Below are 23,025 nucleotides of genomic sequence, written 5' to 3' on the forward strand. Positions count from 1 at the left end.
AAAGAGCCCCATGGAAGCAGTAGCAAGCAACTGAATCAATTCTAACTGCATAAACCTATACGTGTCTATTCATTGCGTTCAACAGGCTTTACACACTGCCTCGGAAAAGCTGGTATACCATTTGTGAGTGCATACGTGTATAGTGGACGCACACACAAACTTGTACACTGCTGTCAGCGACTCTCTTAAAAAATGACGGCAGCAGCCTAAGAGCATAAAATCATACAAAAGCCACCAGAAACGACGAACTGAAGGCTAAAAAGCAGATCCGACAAGCCTCCGGGGGTGACTGCCACCTCTCCGATGACTTACCCTAATTAAACATTTTAACTCTGGAGTCGGGTAGCAAAAAGCCACACAAAGGCAGAGGGGAAACTATCTGCAGAGTGCGGCAAGTGAGCGAAATTTAAAGAGCAACATCCCCGTAAAATAAACTGCAATTCTAATCTGTGCTGCAGCTAAAAAAGAAAAATCTACACACATATCGCTTTTTCGCACACGCACAATGCCCTATCGATCTTGCAAGAAGCCGTTTCGCAGAGTGCGGGGAAAGAAAACTCTCGGAAGCGGACCAAGCAGAAAGCCGGAGCCCCGCGTGTTCATGCTCCCGAAGAACTACAACTCCCATGATGCTCCTTCCCGCTAGGCCGCCGAGCAAACCGCTGTTTCTATGGCGACCGGGAGTCCACCGAGGCCTAAGGACAGCCGCGTCGTTCCGGGGACGGCGGGGCAGCGATGCCCGGGGCCAGGTAAAGAGCGGGGCAGTGTGGGGAGGGCTTGTCTCCGCCTCTGCTGCTCCGGCGGGCCTGCAGGCCGCTTTCCCTCAGGAAGGCAGGGCAGGGCTCGCCGCCTGCCAGTGTCCCGGCTTTTAGCTTCTGCAGGCCGCCTGCAGCTTTCCCGGAGGACGGGGGCATTATCTCACTCTCGACATCCGCGCCATGTCTTTCAAAGCGCTCTTATTCCGCTTTAAACGGGCGCCCCAAAAGAGGCCTGGGAAGTGTGGTTCGCCTGGGATACCAACCAGAGTAGGTGGGCCCAACTGGAATAAAATATTGGGAAGGGCCAGGTGAGCCCTACCCCACATAAGCAATCACAGGACACGGTGCACAATCACCATTTGAATGTCCATGGACTTGTGGGGTGGGTGGGTGGGTGGCTCAAATATTTTATTGGGGCGGGGAGGCAAAGGGTCGCCGGCCTTTAGGAGTTGGCACCTATGGACCAGAGCTACAGTTTCCATAAAGGCTGAACAATCACTCCCTCTTCCCTGGGAACTCCAAGAATTGCAGCTCTGTGGAGGGAAGTAATAATAATAGTAATAATAAATTTATTTATTTATACCCCGCTCATCTGGCTGGGTTTCCCCAGCCACTTTGTTGGGTGGCCTTCAACAAAAATTAAAAATACATTAAAACATCAGTCATAAAAACTTCCCTAAACAGGGCTGCCTTCAGATGTCTTCTAAATGTCAGATAGTTGTTTTTTATTTCTTTGACATCTGATGGGAGGGTGGTCTCCTAACACCCTGAACAAGCTACAGTTTCCTGTCCTTCTCCCCATCTCTTCAAAACTCAAAATTGTGGGTGCAACTCAGCAGTGATTTAATTGTATGCTTGTTTCTTATGGGGGGAAAAGTCCACTCCTCATCGGTACTGATACGGGGCCAGGGGGGAGGAGGCATTATAAAACTGGTATAGGGGGTGTTTTCCAGCACAAGTGCTGCATTATTTGTAAGGAACCTTCCTGGGGCTGTGCGTAAAAGGCAGAGGGAAGTGGGTTAATGAACACGCTACGAACATGCTTCATTTCTTTGTACTGTGAGCTTCCGTTCCAGCTGCACAAAATCCAGAGGTTTATGTATGCCTCCCTCCCAGTCGCTCAGTCCATTTAAACAAGAAGCACCATCACAGTTCAAGGAAACTTTCGAATTAGGCAAAAAGTACTAGAGAGCACAGGGAAGCTGATGAGGGGCATGACACAAGGACATAGCTGTCAAGTCTCCCGTTTTTCACGGGAAACCCCCGTATTTAAATCCATTTCCCGCTGTTATCCTGAATTGCAAAATATCCCGTAAATCCCCTGGATTTATAAGGAAGCAGCTCCTGCCGGCTAGGGAGGCTCCTCAGCTGCGTAAATGTACCAGCTCCTGGTTGGCTGCCTGCTCACTTGGCTTGCCAAGTGCTGCTGGAAATCGCCTCTGCGCATGCCCAGGCATGCGCAGAAGCAATTTCTGGTGCCCAGACATGCGGACATGGGCTGCCCGGCACTGGAAGTCGCTTCTGCGCATGTCTGATTTCTGGTGCCGCTCTGCCCGTGTCTGGGCACTGGAAATCGGGCAGAGCCAGCACTGGAAGTCGCTTCTGCGCATGTCTGGACATGCGCAGAAGCGACTTCCGGTGCCACTCCGCTGCTGATTCCTTATTTTCCAATCTGGAAGTTGACAGCTATGCACAAGGAGCATCCTGAGGACCAGACAGAGTGGCCTTGGGGGGGGGGTACAGGTTGGCTCACAGGGTAGAGGTTCCCTGCCCCTGTCATAACGGCTTGGGACCCTCATACTTACAGGATCGCCTCTCCTGGTATGCCTCGCGGAGGACCTTCAGGTCCACAAATAACAATATTTTTGAGATCCCGAGCCATAAGGTGGCTAGATTGGTCTCAACTAGGGCCAGGGCCTTTTCAGTATTGGCCCTGACTTGGTGGAACACTCTCCCACAGGAGACCAGGGCCCTGCAGGATTTGACATCTTTCCGCAGGGCCTGCAAGACGGAACTGTTCCGTCTGGCATTTGGGCTGGACTTAGTCTGACCACTATGTTTTCCCCTCCCTTATGGTTTTGATTTGGGCCATTTTAAAATGAGGCTGCATTTTTTTAAAAATTAAATCTAAATTGAATCCGCATTTTAATCAATTGTTTTTCTTTCTTTTACGTTTTATTGTAATTTTATTGATGTCAGCCGCCCTGAGCCCGGTTCTCACTGGGGAGGGTGGGGTATAAATAAAAATTTATTATTATTTATTATTATTATAAAATAAAAATAACTATCTTTTTCAGGGTGCTGTGAGTTGTTGAGAGTGCTACAAAATTTCCTGGGAAGAAGGATTTATTGTTAAACCACTCTGAAAATTGTAGCTGAGTGAGGAGAATGGGGGTCTCTTAACAACTCTTATCACTGCTAATAAACTGCAGTCCCCAAGATTATTAGGCAGAAGCCATAACTGTTTAAAGTGATATGAGACTGCATTAAATGTAGGGTGCAATTAGGCAGGAATAAAGCATCCAGACAAATATGTATGCTTATAGCAAGTGGGGGTGGGGTGGGGGAATCTAGTGCTAATTTACTAGCTTTCCCAGTATACCCGATGGGCTCCTCGTGACTTATAAACACAAGGCACAATTAGTTTCAATGAGGGAGAAATGGAGTAGAGTGTGTGGTGTGGGAGCAGAGCATCTTTATTAGAAGGTTGTTTTACATGAGGACTTTTTTATTTTTCCTTTGCTAGTGACACCTTGTGGGATATTGCTAAAGCGGATGTTGAAAAAAGAGAAAACCATGAAGGCAGCACAGATGGTCTGGAATGTTGGGAAAGATCACTATTCTTTATAGGAAATAAAAATGGGGTAACAATCTGTTTCATTTCACATTGTTATTATAGATATAAATTAAATAAATTTTGTTTACGTACTAACTGAAATTCTGTTATAGCAACAAGAAATATTTCCTACCTTGCAAAGCTGTATACTGTAATGCCTAATATTCATAGTGTTGCGATAAATGGCCTAACCTTAAATAACGCATGTTCTAGCTTCAGAGAGACTGACTAATCCCTAGAAGGCATCTTTTAAACCTAATTGCATTGTGGGGCAAGATGTTTTCAGCAATGGGGAGAAGAGAGTTAACTCCTTAATTTGTAAAGCCCAACTGCAGCCAGGGATGGGCAACTGCAGGCTAGATGAGGAAGGCCTGCTGGACAGCATCCAATCTGCAGGGTAGGAGATACTGTAGCTCTCCACCTTGGTCTGTTGGGTAATTTCATTTTTCAAAAATCATCAAGCAAAAATAGCCACCTCCTGTTTTTTCACAACTAGACACCAAAAACTGACAGATTCAACAGTACCTAAGTATGGGTAGACAGTGTCCACTTGCAATTTGTCTAATTTACAGTGCAGTTCTATTCTAGATGGATATACTTTAAGTGCCACTGATTCGAAAGAAAATAGTAGTTAAGTATGTTTATCCAGGACGGGAATGGTAAAAATGTTTGTATAACATTATAAAATTAGACTTAAGTCGTTGCTTAATTTATTTGTAGAAACTGTAAACATTAATTTTAAAGATAATTTTCAAAGTAAGCCACTTTACCCAGAACCTGATTTCTTAAAGCATGAAGAAATTATATATTGTTATTATGTATATTTCATGCATTCATTTTATTTCCATTCCATTACTTAAGCAATTCCAGTAGCAGGCGATCATTTGATCAACCTGTTATTTACAATTACCAATGGCGGATACAAATGGCTAAACTGATTGCTACTGTGATGCCTGTATTTTTAAGTTTCATGTTGCCATTACTAAATTTGTCATTTCTGATAATGGTAATAATAATAGCAGTGTAGATACACTCTGATAGAAAGTTGGCAGCTAACTTTCCTGTAATAAGATGACATATAATTGCCTACATTTGTAATTTTCAGGTATTTTATTAGAAATGATTAGAAGAATGCATTACAGCATGTAGAATGATATAATATTTATGCTTTAATGACATTACAATAGTATTCTTTGTTGTTTTTAATTTCTAGGGAAAGACTACTATTATACTGAGGTGCCTTGACAGGTATGTGTTTAAGTTTTGAGAAGTATCTCATATTTTCTGGGTACTCAAAATTCTAAATAACATCAACAGTTTCATTGTTGGAACATACCTTAACAGTGCGCCTTCAAACAGTGGAAATATGTTCCTCAAAACACTTGTCTAAAAACACTTATGATTTATTCTTACCAACACTGTAGCATTGCTCTCAGGGGCAGTCCTATCATTAGGTAGGTGGCTGCCTCAGGTAGGTGATGAAATGTATTGGACCTGCTATTCTACATAGCCCCTTTTGGATGACTATGGGAAGGTAGCAGTCCATTGGGTAAGACAGAGCCACCCTCCTGACCTTGGTGTTGCTTCAAGCTCGCTTGGACAGGGCACAGTGGTGGCGAGGTCAGGCCCATGTAGTTGCCCAGCAGAAGAGATCCACTGCTTCCACTGTTGTGCCCACACAACCTCAGCCTCACTGCTGCCATGCCCAGCCTCATACAGGTAGGTTGCAGTGAGAACAATGTTGAGAGGCTGGCTCCATGGCTCTGCCCCACCTCATAGGCTTCTGCTGTGGCCTCCACTACATATTGACTAGAGTGGTGCATCACATCCGTGATCCAGAGTCATTATGCTGGTTTGGGCCTATAGTCCGAAACACTTTAAAGAGTGATTATACTCAGAGCTGACCCATGGAAAGGAATGCATTTAAGTCCATTGATCTCAATGGGCCTACTCCGAGTATGGCTTAGTTGGATATTACTCGAAATTCTCTCCTCCTTTCCCAGTTGCTCTGCACCTCATATTTTGTAATGACACAGAATGGGAGACAGGAAAATGGTAACCCCTCTGGAATCCACCATGCATAGCAGTTTCTTCACCGCTTCCTAAGGCTGGCTATGATCTTTCATGCTTCACAGATTTCCTTTTCTCAGTATTTGTGATTGTATAGGTAACAAAAAAAAAAACTTTCCACACAGAGAGGCTCTTATTATGGTGTGGAATTCCTCTCTCTAAAATCTTGTGATATCTTCTTCTCCCTAAAATCTTGTGATATTTAATACAGTAGTGCAAGGTTTCAGTCGCTGGAGGTAAACTAATGAGGCATGGCATAGCATGACACATTGTATGCGAGGAAGTTGGTGTGCTTTTTAAAATATAAGGTATTAGCATATACCTTGTTTCTTTACGATGCAATCATATGCATGCCAACCCTCTTTCAATGAGACTTGGAGTACAATCCTAAGCAAGGGCGGATGGGATGGAGCAGCGGATTCCCAGCCTCACCTGCAACCAGCTCCTGCTGGGCTGGGAGATGCCTGCAGCACCTTCAGGCTGGTACAGCAGAGGATTCCAGATTGGGTTCCTCAGGAATTAGGCTGGCTCTGGATTTGTCACCAGCCCTGTTTTGCCCCACAACACCCCACTTTGGGGCCTTAAAATGCCTACAGCCAGCAGAAACACTTCCAACAGAAATGTACACTGCCCCACATTTCAGCAGGTTCAGAGGAGGCCCCCTGTGGCAGCATAGCCCCCCCAAAAAAATTGATGAAGAGCAGCAGAAAAAAACCCACCACATTCTAATTTCTTCCAGCATTGCAGATTTGAGGGGGTGGGGACGGGGAGGAAATATTGCTCTGTTCCTCCCAGCCAGGTAAGTAAGTATAGGATTGCAGCCTTTAATTTCCAGCATCTCTCTTATTTGCAAGCAAATAAAATTTCTGCTCAGCTCTGTATTTAATCCTCTAACCCTATTTTGCCAAATTTCCCAATCTTGGGAGTACTGTACTCAGATAAAACAGTTAGTTGTGCAACAGTTAGTTGTGCAAAAATATAAACAATTTACCCTTTTATCTTGGGTCATATCTTTATTGTATATTGCCATGTTCTAGTTTTTACATCTCAGTTCTCAAAAATGATTCACTAAGAGTGTGGGGTGGGTGGGCTGAATCCTTTTCAGTTTTGCCATCCCATGCAAACTCACTCCAAGAAACTTGGGAACCATTTTCACTGTTTTGTTTCCCCCTGTTGTTTGTAAAAATACTGTGTTGATAATAGGGCAAAATTAATTTTATTAATAAGGTTAAGGGGTGTGTGTGTAATCTTAATTTTTTCCAGGGATGAAATTCCAAAACCAACATTAGCTTTGGAGTATACATTTGGAAGAAGAGCAAAAGGGCACAATACCGTAAGTATACTGACAAACTAGATTATATAATCTCCTTTTGGTTCATCAGTAGTGTTATGTACCTCATCAAGCCTGCCCCTGGCATTTATGCAACCACATTCCAGACAGCACTCTAATTTGCAGTGGCCTTGATAGCTGGAGAAAGATGTGCATTTTTCAAACTTATTTATTTTAAAAAAATATCTATATACTGCTATTAATAAAAACAGCATTTTACAACAATCATACATAAAACCATGCAATAAAAACCAAATAAAAATTTAAAAAATCAGCTAAATATTATGGAAAGATGTATTCCATAATTGCCTGCATAAACCTAGTGAAATCATTGCTCTGCCTACTTTTGCCTCTGTTCCTGTCCACAACTAGCCTGTGGTCCCCAGAACATTTCTCAGAAGGTAATGTAGCTCCTAGGCAGAAAAAGGTTCCCTATCCATGACTAAGTGTGAAGTGTCTCTTAGAAGATCTTCTCACGTTTCATGTGTAAATCTTATATTCCAAAACCTGGTCAGCAAAATCCACTGCTGGCATTCTTCTAAACTCCTGATAAGACAACCCAACCTTCTCTGCTGGGTTTCTATCTGATGTCAGATCAATCATACAAGATGCATATTGCAATGTATGTTATGCATCAAAATCTTGTGCAAATGATTAATGCAAATAAACTTTTTTTCCAGCCCAAAGACATTGCTAATTTTTGGGAACTAGGTGGTGGAACTTCATTGTTGGACTTGATTCCCATACCAATAACTACAGCTCACATAAGGTAATGAACCAAGAACTTGGTAATTTCATAATTAATCTCCACTATCTTTTTATAACAGCTCAGTTCTTCCATTGAACTTCAAACTTCAACTTTACTCATTTAGAAATGTTTATTACTCTTCCTCATTTGTGGTCTCTAGGTTTTTGTCCTGCACATGTGGGACCTGGAATTGAATACATGGCGTATAGTCAATACATGTTCCACTGGCGAACAATAGTCAGTCATACCTTCATCTGTGTCAGTTTCACCACTTTGTCATTCATTGCGGCTGGAGATCTGTGCATACTTACCGGAAGTGAACTGAATGGAACTTACTTCTGAGTTGACATGTATAGGATTGTACTTCCAGTTGCTGTTTGAAATTTATACCCTCTACTATCTATAGAACTACATTCTGTAGTGGGGTGTGATGGTTAGAACGCTGAGCTGGGACCTGGAAAACCAGGGTTTAGATCCCCACTCAACTATGAAGCTCACCAGGGGACCTGGAGCCAGTTTCTATCTCTGCCTTACCTACCTTACATGATGGTTCTGAGGATACTAAGACGGGGGAACCATATTTGCCGCCTTAAGCTCTTTGGAAGAAAGGTGGCGTATAAATGTAGCAATAACATTTTGAAAAAATAAAGATGGTTTATTAAAAGAAAGATACCTGGCTCAGAAAGTAGCTCTATTTAAGGAAAAAAGAGAAAGACATATTCTCAAAACACCAACTACGAGAAAATACAGAAAATACTACTGTTGTGGAAGGAGACTAGCTTCTCTCCCAGCAGCTGTAAGCTTTATTCATTAGAAGAGGAAGAAGAAGAAGAAGAAGAAGAAGAAGAAGAAGAAGAAGAAGAAGAAGAAGAAGAAGAAGAAGAAGAAGAAGAAGAAGAAGAAGAAGAGTTTGGATTTGATATCCCGCTTTATCACTACCCGAAGCGGCTAACAATCTCCTTTCCCCTCCTCCCCCACAACAGACACCCTGTGAGGTGGGTGGGGCTGAGAGACTTCAAAGAAGTGTGACTAGCCCAAGGTCACCCAGCAGCTGCATGTGGAGGAGCGGAGACACGAACCCGGTTCCCCAGATTACGAGTCTACCACTCTTAACCACTACACCACACTGGCTCTTTCATCTATTCTTGCAAATATCCCAGAGCAACATTTTAGGTTTCCAACAATGCTTGAGATACAAGGGAGAGATAGGGACTGGTTGAAGACCAGCTGCCATTGCACATAATTGCTTAATGTAGATTTAAAACTAGCTTTCCTTTCAACCCAAACAAACCACCTAACCAATAAATTTTGTGTTGCCTGTCAATACAAGTCAATGTACTGGTTGGCTTCCTTCTGCTCTCAACGGGACATTTAGTGGGGAAAGGCTATATAGGGGCTATTGTGGAGAAGGCCCTAGTCCTCTCTTCTCAGTGTAGTTACACTTGAGGGAAGATATTAAATTGATTTCTGTGTGCATAACTGTGAAAAATCAAAGTGATTTTCATGTGGATGGGTAAGATAGTTACCTGGTGTTTTTTTTTACAGCTGCTGCAGATGAATTACAATTAAAATCAACATTAGGGTGTTGGTGTGGGGAGACGCGGACCACTTTTTGGTCTAAAGAATTTGAAATGATGAACTTAGGCTAGCCAGATGCTTTGGTCTGAAGTTCAAAGTTTCATGCAAGCTAGAGCTCCTATTTCCCCTGTTTCTTAAAAATTTTAAGAGGCTGGTTGAGACAGCTTTATTCATCTCTTAACTATTATAACTAAAAGTGTCACCTTGGATATTTGCCTTTTTTAGATGTGTCACTAACCCATGGTGCAGCACTACATCAACAATTGGAAGCAAGTGTCAGGTGTGCATGCTTCTCCACCCCAACACAGTTTCATTTTTGAACTAACCACAGTTTGTTGTTGTATATTTATTAATTTGTCCATTCAGTTTTTATCTCACGCTTACTCCTCAAGGAGCCCAGGGCTTAACTGTGTGAACTGCAAATAACTGGTTAGTTTAAACTATGATTTGTTGAAACAAGCAAGCATCAGTGCTTGTTTCCTTGTTACTTGTCAAGTTCATAACTCCTTACCTCTAGCAATGCTACTCCATCTAATTCTCCCAAACAGTTCACTCAGCCCATAGTAACCAGGTTTATAAATTCAGCTAATAAAATATCATGACAAAGAATTTATAGTAGAGTACAAATCATGTACCTCTTAATGAGGGTGAAAGAGGAGAGCGCAAAATATGGTCTAAAGCTAAACATTAAAAAACTCAGATCATGGCCACTGGTCCCATCACCTCCTGGCAAATAGAGGTGGCAGAAATGGAGGCAGTGAGAGATTTTACTTTTTTGGGCTCCATGATCACTGCAGATGGTGACAGCAGTCACGAAATTAAAAGACGCCTGCTTCTTGGGAGAAAAGCAATGACAAACCTAGACAGCATCTTAAAAAGCAGAGACATCACCTTGCCAACAAAGGTATAGTTAAAGCTATGGTTTTCCCAGTAGTGCATAGTTAAAGCTATGGTTTTCCCAGTAGTGATGTATGGAAGTGAGAGCTGGACCATAAAGAAGGCTGATCACCAAAGAATTGATGCTTTTGAATTATGGTGCTGGAGGAGACTCTTGAGAGTCCCATGGACTGCAAGAAGATCAAACTTATCCATTCTTATTCAGCCCTGAGTGCTCACTAGAAGGACAGATCCTAAAGCTGAGGCTCCAATACTTTGGCCACCTCATGAGAAGAGAAGAATCCTTGGAAAAGACCCTGATGTTGGGAAAGATTGAGGGCACAAGGAGAAGGGGACATCAGAGGTCGAGATGGTTGGACAGTGTTCTCGAAGCTACGAACATGAGTTTGACCAAACTGCGGGAGGCAGTGCAAGACAGGAGTGCCTGGCGTGCTCTGGTCCATGGGGTCACGAAGAGTCGGACACGACTAAGCAACAGTAACAACAACAAATCATTTTCTGGGCAAACATTGTTTCCATATTTAATGTAATTTGCTTAGCTTGTGTGGGTTGGGAAGTTTGTTTTTTGCTCATCCAAACTGCTGTTTAGATGCCAGTGTATGAGATACAACTTGTGTAAAGAACATAATAGATGTCTTTAAAAATGTTAGGATGTCTTTCTGTTCTTTTTGTAGGACATTTGCTATCGTTCTTGTCCTGGATCTTTCAAAGCCAAATGAACTGTGGCCAACCATGGAGAGCCTTTTACAAGCCACTAGGAAGCATGTAGACAGAGTTATAACAAAACTGGGACAAACAAATCCTAAAGCAGCTACTGAAATTAAACAGAGAATATGGAACAATCTGCCAAAGGATCATCCAGTAAGAACTAGTATTTTCTCCAGATGTCACAGGCTCATACACAGTTAAAGATAATCGCTTTGAGAATCATAAACAATTCCTTTAGATTTTTATGCATGACTGAAAATCCATTTGATGTAGAAGAACTTGTTCAGTGGAAAATTATAGCAATTTAATGAAAATTCAGTAGGAGCAGAAACAAGGAAAGAAGGTTTCTTATATATTCTTGTTAGACATCTAATGTGATTGTTATGGCATGTTACAACAATCAAAAGAAACAGTTTTACAGACGCAGTTTGATATTGATTTTATAATCTCCTTTTGAAATGAAGGTGAAAACTAGAATGTACAGAAGTTATCTGGCAAAGCAACTCACTGAAGCTACAGATTTGAGGAAAGGGTGTAGTTATAACAGCCTTCAGCACGACTCTATACTTTGCATTTATTCAAGTGTCTATCACAGACTCAGTGCCTTTTGATAATGTGACAACTAATTAAATTATAAAATTTCAGGGATGTTAACATAAGCCCTTGAAATTCAATTGCTAATGTGCTCTCTTGAAGAAAGTAAAATAGATTGCCGAAGATGCAATTGAAAAGGTGCCTGGCATCATGCATTCATCTTGTACAAATGTTGTGTGTATGCGGTGTCTAAACAACGTATATATATATATTCTATAGTGCACAATTCAAGGGTGTAAAAATAATACTATAAAGTAGCTATTAATGTGAGCAAAAGATGAACATGAATAAAAGACCCAATAGATACAGATTTGCTTCCTTTATGACTTTCAGTAGCCCAGTTCATCTTTTTTTTAAAAAAAAGAAATATTTTTCTCCCTTGCTTCACCTATCACACTGATCCTAACTCACACTCCTGAATGGAAGGAGTCACACCTTGCGGTGCATGAATTTCAACTAGATCATATATGATAGACGACCACCCAACAAGAAGAAACTCCTTCCAAGACCCCTGCTCAAGTTTCATCCATTGCAGCTTCTGTAGATGCAGAATTTCCATGTGCAGCTCAGTTGAGCTTATATTGGAGGAGAATAAGAAAGAGGATTTCTTCCTACCTCTGGTGGAGCAAATCCTAGCTGCTCTGCTTGTCTTGAGCTTAAGCATATGTAAGGAGTGAAACTTCAGGGATTCATTCCCTAGGCTTGCCTCTTTCCATAAGGAAGAGCTAGCATGGAAAACCATTTGTAAAGTCAATGTGCTCTTGCCACATTGGGGTTTTGGTGTACCCGTCTAAGTAGGGGTGAGGCCCCTTCACAGGTTGGACTGAGTTAGGGTGAAACTAATTTGAATTCTTCCTACTTAAGACATTGGTGACTTACTTGAAGTTTATATTTACCCATAATACATTAATGGCTGTACGGTCTTAAATTCTCCTTATTTCCAAAAAATTATGCAACAATGGAGCCCATGTGTGAACTATTTTGAAGCCATCTCAGCATGTTCTTATCTGAAAAAAGGGATTGCAAAAAATGTTATATAAGTATTGCCACTTTCTTAACAGGATCGTGAACTGATTGATCCGTTTCCAATTCCACTAGTCATAATCGGGAGCAAATATGATATGTTTCATGTAAGTAATATATCTGTTACAGTTTTTCCCCTCCGTTATATTGTGGTAGCCAAGAATCCTTTTTTATTGATACTTTCTCTCTGTGTGTCCAAAATCAGAAGATTAAAATGAACAAAATGGCAATTACAGCCATATGTAATTACCATCCATAGCATTCATCCTCCAGAAACAATAATAATATATTTATAATAATGAAGAAAATAAGACAAAATATGAATGACATATGCTAGGAATATACCAACAGTGAAATATTTAATTATGAATGGTATAGATTAAGTTTATCTCACCTGTAGTATACCACCATTCAGCTCCACAATAGAGTAAGGTTGAATTGTATCATATTATCTTATTGCTAATTTTTAGACCTTTCCATTGCATATTATACCCACTCTGCTCGCCAACCCCTTTTCCAGTACCCTTCCTGCATGCTTGACCAAACTATCCTCCCTTTACACCTCACCCACTCCCTCACCTATTCCCCCCAGCTCACCCCAAGCCACTGTTTGAAGTCCTGCCCTCCCCTTCATTAAACAGTCCTCCTTCTGGCCTGCTGTTTTTCATGCCGGAATTGGCATGGCAGCATAGGAAAGTATGGGGAAGGGCCGTGGCTCAGTGGTAGAGCTTGCATGCAGAAGGTCCCACTTTCAATTCCTAGCATCCCTTGGTAGGACTGAGAAACCCTAATGTGCCTCTGCCAGTTGGGTTAGAATTAGACGGTGAGTCTGGCTCTGTATAAAGCAGCTTCCTGTGTTCCTATACATTTCCCCTTTTTTTATGTTGACCTTCAGGTCCCATTCTCTCCTTTAGCACATGCCCTTTAGGTTATTTTGTAGAGTTATCTTTGAAGATGAACAGCCTGTTCATATGCGGCGGTGGCGTTTCTGACAGACAGTATTTATTTTTAGCTGAATCTTAAGCTTGCCTCCCCAGCAAATGTACGCAGCCTGCCATCACTTACCCACTGACTGGAAGTATAAACGTGTCTGAGATGACCTGCTCTCCCCAGAACTGAATTGTACATAAGTCTTCTAAACTGCTGCTATTGACAGCTGTCAACGGATATTAGCCACAATGGCTATATTCTGCCTCCACTGCCAGAGGCAGGATGCCCTTGAATACCAGTTCCTGGGAATCACTGGTGGGGAGAGTGCTTTCAGGCTTTCCATAGGCATCTGATTGGCCGCTCTGAGAACTGGATGCTAGAATAGATGGGCTATTTCCCTGATGCAGCAGGTAGTTCCCAAGAAGATGTGATGTATGGTGCCTTTTAATCTGGTCCCTACCTTGCTTGATCTTAACTTAGTACTATCCTCAAGTCCTTTTACTCTCTTACTCCTCCCTCAACTGGGCCAACCTCTGCACACTTGATCAATAGAAAACACTTCGTTGTACTGTACCTGTCTCTTCACAAGTGGTGATGATTTATCATCAGATACGTATGGTGATGCTGGTTCTTTCAGAGTCTGCTTTTAATTCATTTCTCATCCTTTTTGTTTTTATAACCACAACACCAAACTGCAGTCTTACCTTTCGTGCACTGTTTGAGCACATGCAGGCAGGACATGTATTTGGAGAAACATTCATTCTTGGTCCCCTAGGTGGCAGCATAGTGCATTCTAGGCAAGTCACCTGTTATTGATGCATAATTCCTAGTAGCGCAAGCCTAGGTTTCTTTGTTTGCTTCCTTTATTTAGCAGCCAACGTTATTGGTTGCTTCTGAATGGAGTATAAATGACATTTTTCCAAGATTGTTAAGCTGCATTCCTGTAAAGCAGAATAAATAAGCCCTTGTGAGGCAAAGCAAAAATGTGTCTCTTTGGGAAATATATGCATATACTATTGAAATCCTTTGCTCTTCCCTGGTCATCCTCTTGCTGTGCTCATCTAAGCTATGGTTTAGTTTAGCAGGTCATCTAAACCTGAGCTTGTGCTTTAGCTCTCTTCGGACAAGCTGTAACCAAGATTTATCCTATGGCCTACACCTTGTGCTGTGCCTGAGTGAGCTGAGCCATAAGCCTGGGTTTAAACAATACCAAACCATGGTTTAGCTTAGCATAGCACAATAACAGAATGACCTGCGAGGAACAAAGTGGTCAAAGTCTACTCTCTGGAAGCCCACACATTTATTTGTTAGCAAATGTTGACTTAGTGTTACATGCAAAGGAGGGCAATGTTATGTCGCATTGTGAAAAACTGTAAAATTATTAATTAGATTTTTTTTTCCACCCTAACCGCCCTCTTTTTTTAAAAGGAATTTGATTCGGAGATGAAAAAAATAATATACAAGACACTTCGCTTTGTTTCTCATTATTATGGAGCATCTTTAGTGGTATGTATATTATTGTATTTCATGGGCACAACCCTGCCACAACCCTTTCAACTCGTATTCATTTCCCAAACAAACAAAGAAAGAAAGAAAGAAAGAAATTAAAATAAAATAAAATAGCCCAATGTGTGGGTTAGTCTTACCATGACCTGATGATTGTTGGCTTGTGATGGCACAGAGGTGAATTTTTTCACTAGTAGCACTGGTATTGTGAAATGCACTCCCTACTGAGATATGAGAAGCCTCATCTGTATTGGCATTCTGCCGGCTTTTGAAGACATACAGCCATTCCTTTAATCTCTTGACCTGAGTCTCCTGTTTTAATTGCTGTTGTTTAATTTTGTTTTACTGCATATTTTATTTATGGACATTTATATGTTAATGTTTTAATGGGATTGTTTTATTGTGTGTTTTTGGTAACCATGTATTATAACAGTGTTGTGCAATAGTTTATTATTATTATTATTATTATTATTATTATTATTATTATTTTGGGGCATTAAGCGGTCCTATGATGAATTTTGAGTGACTCGGGAGTAGTATTTTACTATGCTTACTAGGAGAAACATAACACAAGTTTTATGCTTTGTTCACAGTTCACCAGCAAATCTGAAGCTCTGCTCCTGAAAACGCGTGCTCTCATTAACCATTTAGCATTTGGCTTTGATAGGAGGTAAGCTAAACAATTTCCTACAATTGGCAAGCTCTCCCAAAACCTTCTATTGGCTGGATACTGGCAATTTGTAAAAAAGGAAAAGGAAAAAATAAAATCTGTCAGCTTTTCTGTTTAATACAGGATTCTTGCTCATAGATCTATATAAAGGCTGATAAAACAGTTTCAGGAAAATGCTTTCAAATGGGCTTGTTGGTCTAGGTGGGTGGCTAACTTGTGGCCTTCCAGCATGGCCGATGCTCAGGAATGACTGAAGTTCTAGATCTAGCCCAGCAACATCTGGAGACACCACAGGTTAGCCACCCAAGGTCTTAGGGGTGTTTCTCCACTTTGGGTGTGAGAATCCTGGGCAAAATTACCATTGTGGGAAAGAGGCCTATTTTCATGTGAAGGACACACCAATAGCTCAGTGATAGAATTTGCATGTCCAAGTCCCTCAGTTTAGTTTATAGCATCTCAGATGACAAGGCTTGAAAAGGTCCTGCTGAAATGTTGGAGATCTGCTAATAGAGTAGACTCAGGCCCAAACAACGCAGAATGTTGATTACATGGTTTGTCCTTGAGTACACAGTATTTCTTTCAAAAACAAGGTGGGCGGTGGGTCCAGACTGGGCCTTTGGCACTGGGGAATTTAGCACATTTCCCTCTCCTCCAGTCCTGATCTGAATTTGGACCTCCATGCCTGCAAGGGTGGGTGAGGGGAGCTCCCATTCAATCCCATTTGTCAGAAGGACTGCTGCTGAAATAAAAATAAAAATTGGAGCTTTATAGAAAAAGCTAGGAGGGGAAATGGATCTGTCAAAGCTTCCATCAGCAGAAAGTAAACTTTTGCTGTCCATCAGTTCTATTGATTTGAATGGGACACAGTTGTAACGGGGGGGTGGGGGGTGGAATACTGAATTTTCTAAAAGAAAAGAAAAGAAACAAATACAATTACAGTCAAACAATACAAAATAAATCATAAATTAGGAAGGCGAGACAACTGGTGGTTGGACCAACTCAGTTCTCATTCAAGCAAATACATGTGTTTAAGGTCATAGTTGTAACTTGCCTTTCTTGGAGTGTGCTTTTTGTCAGTTTTGGTAAATTCTGATCTATATTCATTTTGTTCCGTTCATGGTTTTTAAGCAAATCCATGTCAGTGGACCAGAACAAGCCACTCTTTATCCCAGCAGGAATGGACTCTCTTAGTCAAATAGGTGGGTGATTTTCTTATCCAGCATATTATTATTATTATTGTGCATATAGCTTTTACAATTAAGAAAATACAAGGCTGAAGCGGACAAAAGTGAACAATGAATTCTGAAACGTCTACAAAATGTATTTGTGTATAATGATTACTTGAGAAAAACGATCAGAAAGTTTTAAGAAGGTACAGCAATGTTTAACAACAACGCTATACATATTTATTGAAAAGTAAGCCCTGCTAAATTCAGTGGGACTTACTCCCAGGAAAGTGTGTAAAGTACACAAAGGATTGCAGCCCTAGTATAACAGCTTCTATGTTGAAAGCTTAGTGCTTATCTTCAGGAACCTGTTTCTTACATATCTGCATAACGACCTTCCATGTAGGACATTTTGTACTTTCTTTTCATCAGTTTTGTTAAATTATTGAGGGGAATACATTCAGACAAGTAGCTTGTTTGCCATTTGAATGATGGAGTGACCATTGTTACAATTCTTATAATAACTAGGTCCTCCTCCTGCTTCCAATAGTGATATTGGAAAGCTGCATGCACAGACACCTATGGATCTATGGAAAAAGGTGTTTGAGAAGGCATTTCCACCAAAGGTGTGTATACATTTTTAGTTCTTTAATGTTCTTATCAACCTTATTTCTTTTCACGGTACTTGTTAATTCTTGTGGCTGCACTGTTGTGCCCAAGCCAGATTATTCAGAAGTAAAGTAATTTCATTGGGACTTCTAGTTACGGAAGAATTGAAACTTTAAGCTTGGTACTGGCTTTGCTTTTTGTGCACAGCTGTTTTCATTTCCTAATTCATTGATCAAGATTTAAACCTTGAGCCAGGGGTTCCTAGTTTAGATGTAATAGGAACCTGCAGCTTAACCCCCGCACCCAAGTGTTCAGCTGTGGACTGAGTGCCTGGGCACAATGCTGATTCTCACTGTAATAAATCATGGTTTATTAGGCCTGAACTTTTACATCTGAACTGGGACACTATGTCACAGAGAACATAGACACAAGTCACTTCTTGTGATCTTTGTAGGTTCATTCTTGTTGTGGCAAAATAAATGCAAGCTGATATAACCTTTGTGAACTGAAGGGACTAGGCCAGGGGTCCCCAGACTTACCCGCCTTCGGGCTGGAGGGCGGGGGAGTGTGCGCGCAGTGGGCCGGAGGGTGGGGGAGTGTGCGCCAGTGCGCATGCGCACACCCATTTACTGGCGCGGTGGCGCGCTTCCAGGCCGGAAAAATCGCCGAAAATTGTTTGTGCGCATGCGTATGGGCCTCCCCCGACCCGGAAGTGCACCTCCCCCGACCCGGAAGTGCACTGGAAATGACCTCTTCTGGGTCGGGAGAGGCCCATACGCATGCGCAGAAACGATTTTCAGCGATTTTTTTCAGATCTGGAAGCGCGCCGCCGTGCAGCGCGCTGCAAGAGCGGGCAGCGGGCGGCGGGGGTTGTCGCTGGCCGGATTGGGAGGCCAATTGAGCCGCATCCGCCCCCCGGGCCGTAGTCTGGGGACCCCTGGACTAGGCTGTTTCATACAGTTGTCTTTGAAACATGTGGACCTGCTGGAGGGGTTCACAGTGTCACCAGGATCACTTGGAGGTGCCTGTTACATGAACTAGCTTCTTTGCACAGAGGGTTGAGTATTTTACAAGGCGTGTTTAGCCCCCATAAGGAAAAATAGTGTATATATGTAGCACATCCCAGCTTGGTTGCAGTCATGCAACTGGTCCTTCATTACACATATAGAAGAGGGAGCTATATGAACCAGCCTCTGCAGTTTGTACAGGTTGATGCCTTAAACCTATCTATGGCAGAGATGCAAGCTCTAGGGATATTTCAAGTCACACCTGGGGGAAAGCATGGGGCTACATTTTACTCTTTCACCTGCCCTTATTTTAGAATGTCGGAGTTTTCAAAGAAGTCAAGGACCCAGCTCAAGATCCACAATATGGTGAATATGAAGTCGATGCTATGCGTGCTCAGAAGAACCAGGTATGTCACCATGCTACAGCAGTCGTTCAATAAAATAAAAATAAAAAATCTCACGGGTATTTCTCAGGTGCTGTAGAACTGCCCAGATGTATGTACCTTTGAACATTCATTTATAGCTGCAAGTCTCATTTTAACCATAAAGTTTGCTCAGGTGGCCTTGGACACACCATCATCTCTCAGCCTAACCTGATATTATTGAAGGTTATTCTATAAATAATTCAGATAATTCTTTTAAGCAACCTGCTTCTACAGCAAAGTAAGCCACACTGACAGCAGTTGCAGACGTGGAAGAACTTTGAGTGTTACCTCCAGGGTTTACCTCCAGGGCAGTTTTCCAAGTTGCATTTTCTAAAGGGGAAAGGTAGCTTTGCAAAATGCCACAGCATAGTTCTTAAACTAAAGTAACCCCATATTTTCTCTGGAAGTTTCATAACGCTCCAGCTAAGGTTACTCAAGTTTAGTTGAGGTTCACATCAGTGAACATGCCTACAAACTTGAGCCAGTAATTATCTAGTTGATTTCACAGTTTTATAGTATAGTATAATCTACAGCAAAATAGACAAACTCTAGACTACTTCCAGTATTGGAAAAATTTGTTTAGGCTGCCAGGTTTATTCCAGGGCATTAATTTAGAGTTACCTCTGCAAGTATTTCCATTTTAAGTCATTTTGCAAAATTAATCTCAGTTGAAATTATTTCTTGTAGATTGCAAGTAGTGTATAATTAATGACTAATGTAGTCCTCAGACATTCTATTGAATTGATTTTAATGTGTCACCCAAAATAGAATGTTCAGTTTAATTGCTTGTACATACATTTTTTGCTTTACATTCATATTAAGGTTATGATTTTGGATGGTATTTTTATTAAGTAAAATAGGCTACTAGTAAAAGTTGATTAAATCATATTGAAAATTAATATTTTCCCAGGTGTTTCCTAGTTTCAGTGCTCTTTTCTTTTATAAAGATTTTAATCTGTATTGATGCCATTGGAAGTTGCTGTAGCTTTTGTTGTTGCTACTATTATAGCGAAAAAATGGTAATAGACAAGTTTCTGTAAAAAGAAAATTATCTGCAGTTATTTCCCTAAAATTTCCATCTTGGAGTTCAGTTATTATAAGATTATTATAACATTTGAACTGCCCTTTATGAAAACATTTTGGGATTTTTGTATTTCATTTGATCTTAAAAGCTGCGAGATAACCCTGTATATATCTGCAAGAAAACAATTCCCTGGCTACATTCAGTTTTTAAATGCATTAGGATTTCCCATAATTATATGAAAATTGAGAGTGAAATGGCCCTTATCTCAAGAAGTAAGTATTAAATGCTTCAGAAAAGCTAATCTTTTTTCCTTCCTTTTTGTACTCCTTTGTTCCATACATAAAGCATTTATATAGAGAGGAGCATTTATGTTAAAGTTATAGCGTCAAACATAATGCTTTGTATTTCTGTTTCTTGAAGGTATTCATGCATGGTAGCTTTTTATTCCAATTGAAAAGTAGACTTTTGTGCATTTCTTCCTGATCATTTTATGTTGCTCTTTGGACTCAGAATGACTATCTGTAGAGTTTAATATACTTCTCATAGTGCTGCTGACATTAGGGACCACACACCTGCAGACTGTAACCAGACTCTCATTTCTTAGCAAGCTTTCTTAACAGCAATACATAAAAGAAACGGTCCCGTTCCCCCTACCCAACCCCCTGCCGGGCATCCATTGATCCATTAGAGCTTATTTGGACCTCTCTCTTTTTTTGGTAGTGATCTGCACCAGACACATAGCCTATTTCATCCAGACGTTAGAAATACACCATTGCTATAATACACCCAAGGCCCCAATCAGGATGCTTTTCCGTCTTTCTCGTGGTTTTCTCTGGCCTAACAGTTTGCTCACTGTACAATGATAGTTGTTCAGATGCTTGAAGGCCATTTAATTGTGCTGTTGAAACTTTAAAAACCTGAGCAACCTAAGCAGCAATTGTAGCTCCTTTAACCTAGCTCCCTTCCAGCACCCCCAGCGCAACCGAATACCGTAAAGAAGCATTAACCTGTCCTTCCCCGCAGCACTCTTGATACAGGTAAAATCATGATGTTGGAGGCATCAGGATCATTTGGGAGTACAGGCTTTAACTGTTTCCCCTCATCACTCCAGATGCAACTAAAATCTCTGTCTCTGAGCAGCTGATAGCAGTGGGAAATTGCATACAAGGGCCCAGTCCTATGTAACAGCCACAAAAAAGTGATGAAGGCACACGACTGTAACAACAATGTATTGATAAGTTTACAATTAAGTAGGATGAAACATCATTACAATTGCAAGGTGTGAATGAACTAATGAATACTGTATATGGATTGACTGGAACTACTAGTCAGATGCACAAGAAAAATTAGAAATGAGCACAATGCATTTCAGAAATTATATTTATTTAATAAATCCATATGGCACTTCTTTTAAAATACCACGGCAGCTTACAACTTATAAGAACAATTCAGAACCATATAAAATATCAAGCATTCACTACTTCCAAAGACACTTCTGTCAGCTAGTAATCCCAATAAAAAATGAGGCCTCTGCCAAGTTGTGCAAAATTACAAAAAGAATATGGGTGCTGATGTAAGTCAACTAAAAATGAAGTTAAGTGTGATGAAATGACCATGATCATATAAGTCTGATCTGCCAGAAATATAAACTATGTGGTTTTTGTAAGTGGTGGTGGTAAGTACCTTTCTGCTATCCATTCACCAAGGGCAAACCAATTGTAAAAGACTTGTGGAGATTTATGGATATGTGAACCAAATGGTGTTGTGCAGAAGAAAAACCCACCTCCACATCTGTGTGGTGCTCCTGTTAACACTGCAGAGTGCTCAGCACTGGCAGCTCTGCCAAACCCACTTTGGACAGGAAAAACTGAGTCCCGACACTTCCCCAACCCTTAAAGGGTGGTGCATACTGCTACGCCTATAGGAAAGATACTTGCAGCAGCATGCAAAGCATCCCTGCAGCATGGGGGTGCTCTAGACTGCGCTAATAATCAAGCGGGTCACATCAAGGGGTCCAGTTTCTAACAGGTGACATTCAGATGCGTTTGGAAGATTCCAAGCAACATATGGAAGCAAAGACTGGTTGGTTTGCCCCTGGAATATGGTGTTCATAGCTATATGCATTTGATGATAGAGCTCCCATTTAGCAAACTCTGTGTTGCTGGTCACTTGGGAGATCTGCATCCCTAGGCTGCACTTGAGGGAGCAAGTGAACATCATTTCTTAGTTTAGTAGCAGGTGGATAATTGCTCTTTGAAACCACAAGTAGTAGATAATGAAAAGTAAAATGATACGGGTACAATTAGAATAATGGACTTCAGTAATTTTGCGGTGGATCTCAGTATTAGAATGGCATATACAGCATGACATAAAAAGATAAACTGCCGTGTGTTTAGTGTTATGAAAGGCATACATGAGAGCTGCTTTAATCATGGCTAATTCGCTGTGTGCCGCAATCTGGATTTCTTTTACAACTCATTCATAATTAAGATATATAGATACCGCTGATACATTCCATGCAGTTTAGACCCTGCTGGGTGTTTGGGCTTATCTTGCATACAGTGTTTCTAAAATGCCATCTTTTATGTCTTTCATTTTTTTATGAATACTGATTTATATGCAATGATGATAGTAATGATAGCGGAGACTGGATGAGATCCAAAATTTGCAATATGTTGCAGAATAATAATAATTTATTACATTAGACGCTTTTTTCTTCAAAAATGAAACTCAAAACTAACTTACAAAAAACTAAACATTAAAAACTGTTTCAATATTTGTTTCCATTTTAGGAACTAGAACAGTACAAAAGAAATGCCTCTAAAACCTGGAAAGAAATGGAGTTTGATTCTTGACTGAGAAGATTTGAAGCTGCATTTCATACATTTGAGATTATGTTTTGTACACTTGTAAAATGCGTTTAAAAAAAACACCATCATAAATACTTAATTGTGGTCATTGTTGTTTAGTAGATTGTGCCAGAATCACTTCTCTTAGTTAAGCTCAGTAAGAGATGACTCAGATGTTGCAAAATATTTGAAGAAAAGCAGACACATACTGTGTCATTTAACATCAGATAACTGGTTTGTGAAAAGTTCAAAGGACATTCTGAACATTAATCTTAACAGCAGGTCGATGCCCTTATC

At 41.0% G+C, this 23,025-nt stretch overlaps 1 protein-coding gene across 1 annotated transcript; it reads left to right on the forward strand.

Moving 5' to 3' along the window:
* The first annotated feature begins 473 nt into the window (after nucleotides 1-473).
* DYNC2LI1 (dynein cytoplasmic 2 light intermediate chain 1) lies at nucleotides 474-22,980 on the forward strand. Its single transcript, XM_035111203.2, has 13 exons — nucleotides 474-749; nucleotides 3,505-3,622; nucleotides 4,808-4,842; nucleotides 6,928-6,997; nucleotides 7,675-7,763; nucleotides 10,892-11,078; nucleotides 12,581-12,649; nucleotides 14,901-14,978; nucleotides 15,572-15,648; nucleotides 16,777-16,847; nucleotides 17,343-17,440; nucleotides 18,745-18,837; nucleotides 22,672-22,980. The coding sequence occupies exons 1-13, from the start codon at nucleotides 736-738 to the stop codon at nucleotides 22,732-22,734; spliced, it is 1,062 nt and encodes a 353-aa protein (XP_034967094.1). The 5' UTR covers nucleotides 474-735; the 3' UTR covers nucleotides 22,735-22,980.
* The last annotated feature ends 45 nt before the right edge of the window (nucleotides 22,981-23,025 follow it).

The sequence above is a fragment of the Zootoca vivipara genome, chromosome 3 (genome assembly GCF_963506605.1).
Source record: "Zootoca vivipara chromosome 3, rZooViv1.1, whole genome shotgun sequence".
In the NCBI taxonomy this organism is placed as follows: Eukaryota; Metazoa; Chordata; class Lepidosauria; order Squamata; family Lacertidae; genus Zootoca; species Zootoca vivipara.